Genomic DNA, 3,595 nt, shown 5'->3' with positions numbered 1-3,595 from the left:
AGAGGCACAAGGCAGACATTCAAACATCGTGTTTCAAAGCACTGGCAGCTACTGCAGAGATCAGGAAGTCATTTTTCCACACAAGGCATTTCACAATTAGTTCAATGCCTTGTGGGTTTTGCCTTATCCTGAGTCAGCATTCCCCACAAGTTCTAACAAAATATGCCTATGCTGTCTGAAATGTGCTAAGCTGGACACTTGTCAGAAAAGCTGGAGAGTCTTAACTGGATAATGGAGAGATTGGTTCACTTTCCTGTTAAATGTGACTCTTTCTTTCAAAAAACAAAGAAAGAAACAAAAAAAAAAACTACTGGAGAAGTATTACTGCCCAAAATTCCAGGAGTAATCATCCATTAATATTGCTTGTATCAGTTTGTGTTGTGAGACTCTGGTATCCATTTTGCCACTTGAAGTTATGCCAGAAAATCTTTGTGTCATGGTTTAATAAACAAGGTGTAATAACAAATCATTGAATACCTGATTGTTAAAGAATTTAGGTTCACTAGGATTTTCACTGATATGACAGAATATACTGACTTGGAAGGGACCCAGAAGGATCTAAATGCTTGACCTAATCTTTGAACCTACAAACACAGCTGACCTCTCTCCCTCCAGATTTGAAATTTGACCCAAAGTGCATGTCAGAAACAGAATTAAAACTTTCTATGTTCTGAGTTTATGCTCACCTTCATGCTTAGAAATGAACTTTTCTAGCATGAAGAAACAACTGCATTTAACATAACTCTAGTCTCATGATCACATAAAAATCCCTGGATCATGATTCAAAGTAAACAACTGCATTTTCTGAGGACTGGAAGGAAACAAAGAACCTTGAAGGACTCTGCTTTTCCCCTACCTTTATTCCTTCTCCTTGCCCCATTAGCCAGTGTGGCATTTATGCTTTCTCTTGATGTAAGGGGGGCTCGAGCCATGAAGCTGGGCATCTTCCCCTTCATCTGCCAGGTTAGAGGAGTTGTATTTGACTTCAGTGGGAAAAACAGAGATGGGACACCTCATCAAATCACTGCAACCCCTTTATATACCCATACTGTTGACAAGTGGGGACTAAAACAGTCACTCCCTGTAGCCTCCACAAGGCTCTCCACCACCAGTCATCCCTGACAGGAAAAGCAGAGAGAATAGTGGCACTGAGAAGGTGCGCTGTGAGAAAAGAATTCAGCTTAAGCCTCACTCTTACCTGCTACCCAGCATGAGAACAAATTCTTTATTCATCACAGACACAACAACTTCCCAAATGCACAGCACTGAACACTTTTTTGTTGCTTTGAACAGGTAACAAAACCAGGTTTGGCCAGGAGACAGACAATGTATTATATTTAAGACAACACCTGCTCTGTTTCTTTTTCACATTTGCAGTCAGATGTGGCAGCATAGGTTGTGTAACAAACAAAAGCTTTTCCAGATGCATATGTCATGTCAGTAGGATTAATGAGTTTTTTCTTGCCTTGCAGCACGAGCAGTTTAATAACTAGTATAACTCAGGTAAATCTCCCCTTCATTCCTGCTTTGTAAAACTCGTGTCAGCTTCATTTCTGTTTATAATTATAAAGTGAATAGTTGGTAGCTACTAGTGGAAGTAAGGAAGGTGCTCTAGTACGTGGGAGAAATAACACTGTAGGACTGATGACAAGGAAATTCACAGAAAAGTTACCAAGCAAATCACCTATGGTATACTGGTTATGGGGATGAACTATTTTTGAACTTTGGAATAATTTCTGCTTTTTGATTACCTTTTTATTAACACAGACAACAGCTAACTAAACTTGCCAGATGTTAACTTTGTGTCTCTCAGATGTGTTTTGTGGGCAGCCTGCCACTTTACCTACTGCCTACACAGATTTTTGGAAAAAATATCACTAGTTTTCACACAGTCTCATTCCACCTGGATAGTAAAGGAACATTACTAGAACTCTTTAATTAGAAAAGACAGAAGGAAAGTGATATATGCATTTAATTATTGGAGGGGTAACAGGTATTTTAACAGGTATTTTAAAAGTCTGATGTCCTCCAAGATGATGGAGAAATTTAGAAGTAATAGCAGATTGATATAAATTCAATTCACTGACGTTCTAGGTAAACATTGCACTACTTTCAGAAATACTTATTTTATCATACCATTTACTTAATCAGATAATGAGAAATAAAGACCTTATGTCTTGGAAGGGCACAATTCTGTCAGCTGTGCTCCCTTTCTCTCTTTCTTGCTCTCTCAAGTCATTTTAATAACTTACTCTGTAAACATTATTTTCCTTTCCTATCCTTTAAGAACTCTTTAGCTTTGCAAGCCATGAGAACATAAAATCTGACCCCGTTGGTAATGTTATTAAATGTGTATAATTTGTTAAAATAAAAGGTTTAAGGCTACTACAAACAACAGCGTCACATCGATTGCAGCTTGAGTCAGTGACTTAAGACTTTGTTCTCAATAAAAAGCTTTTGATGGGGATCTCCACCAGCCTACGTTTGCAGTGGGCTGACTCCTTTTGCATAACACCTTGCACATACAACATTTCCCACCCAGTCTTTTCAATCCCCGAAGAATGAGGATGTGCGGGCAGAGCAGACCCACCCTCCACAACTCCCCGCCTCCGCCACCCGCACCCGGCCGAAGGGGTGGGCGGGCCTGACAAATCAGCGCTCTCGGCCAGCGCGGCGCGCTCCCAGCGCCCGCTGGGACGTGTAGTTCAGAAGGCGGGAGGCCGCGCCATGCATGAGCAAGCGGTGCCGCCCTCAAGAACTACATTACCCAGCGTGCCTTGTGGGCGCGGGCGGGCGGTGGGTGCGCATTGCCGGTCGGTCAGCTGGGCGCAGGGCGGGCGGTCGGGCGGCGCGGGCGGTAGCGGCAGCGGCGTTGGGGGCTCGGTCGCTGGCTCAGGGGAGAAGGCGCCCGCTCCGCCATGGCCGAGACGATCGCAGACACCCGGCGGCTGATCAGCAAGCCGCAGAACCTCAACGACGCCTACGGGCCGCCCAGCAACTTCCTGGAGATCGACGTGGGCAACCCGCAGACGGTGGGGGTGGGCCGCGGCCGCTTCACCACTTACGAGATCCGCGTCAAGGTGAGCCGGCCCGGGAGCGGGGTGGCGGTGTCGGGCTCTCGTGTCGCCCGGCGCTGGCCGGGGTGGCGGTGTCGGGCTCCCGCCGCCGTGTCCTTCAGGACCGGTGTCACGGCTGCTGCGGTGCGGGGCGCTGGGGGGCGGTGGCAGAGCCGCAGTGGACTCTCCATCCTCGGCCTGGGGTTGATAACTCTGTGACGGGCTCCTGGTAGCTGAGGCGGTGCAGCTCGTTACAGATAACCAAAGGACAAGTGCTCTTTCGGCTCCGCTGTGCACAGCTTGTCCTCAGACTTGAAATACCGCTGGACTGTGAGCCATTTCTTGTCTGTCTCCAGGTAAATAGAGGAGAGCAAACTCTCCACTCTGAGATGGGGTAATATGGGTAGATCTGCCCTGAGGGAGAGGTCAAGTTCAGGATTCCAGCGGCTTCAAAAAGTCCATAGAGAAGGTGTAAATAAGTCTAGTGGGCACACGCGCTTAGATCAGAGCCAGCTGAAGTGATAAGGGGTGTGTGTATG

The 3,595-nt window shown here is 46.3% G+C and overlaps 1 protein-coding gene across 1 annotated transcript; it reads left to right on the top strand.

Moving 5' to 3' along the window:
- The first annotated feature begins 2,813 nt into the window (after nucleotides 1-2,813).
- On the top strand, nucleotides 2,814-3,395 carry LOC135445421 (uncharacterized). Its single transcript, XM_064707838.1, has one exon. The coding sequence runs from the start codon at nucleotides 2,919-2,921 to the stop codon at nucleotides 3,273-3,275; it is 357 nt and encodes a 118-aa protein (XP_064563908.1). The 5' UTR covers nucleotides 2,814-2,918; the 3' UTR covers nucleotides 3,276-3,395.
- The last annotated feature ends 200 nt before the right edge of the window (nucleotides 3,396-3,595 follow it).

Source organism: Zonotrichia leucophrys, chromosome 3, assembly GCF_028769735.1.
Source record: "Zonotrichia leucophrys gambelii isolate GWCS_2022_RI chromosome 3, RI_Zleu_2.0, whole genome shotgun sequence".
NCBI lineage: Eukaryota > Metazoa > Chordata > Aves > Passeriformes > Passerellidae > Zonotrichia > Zonotrichia leucophrys.
This window is presented reverse-complemented; position numbering and strand designations above follow the sequence as displayed.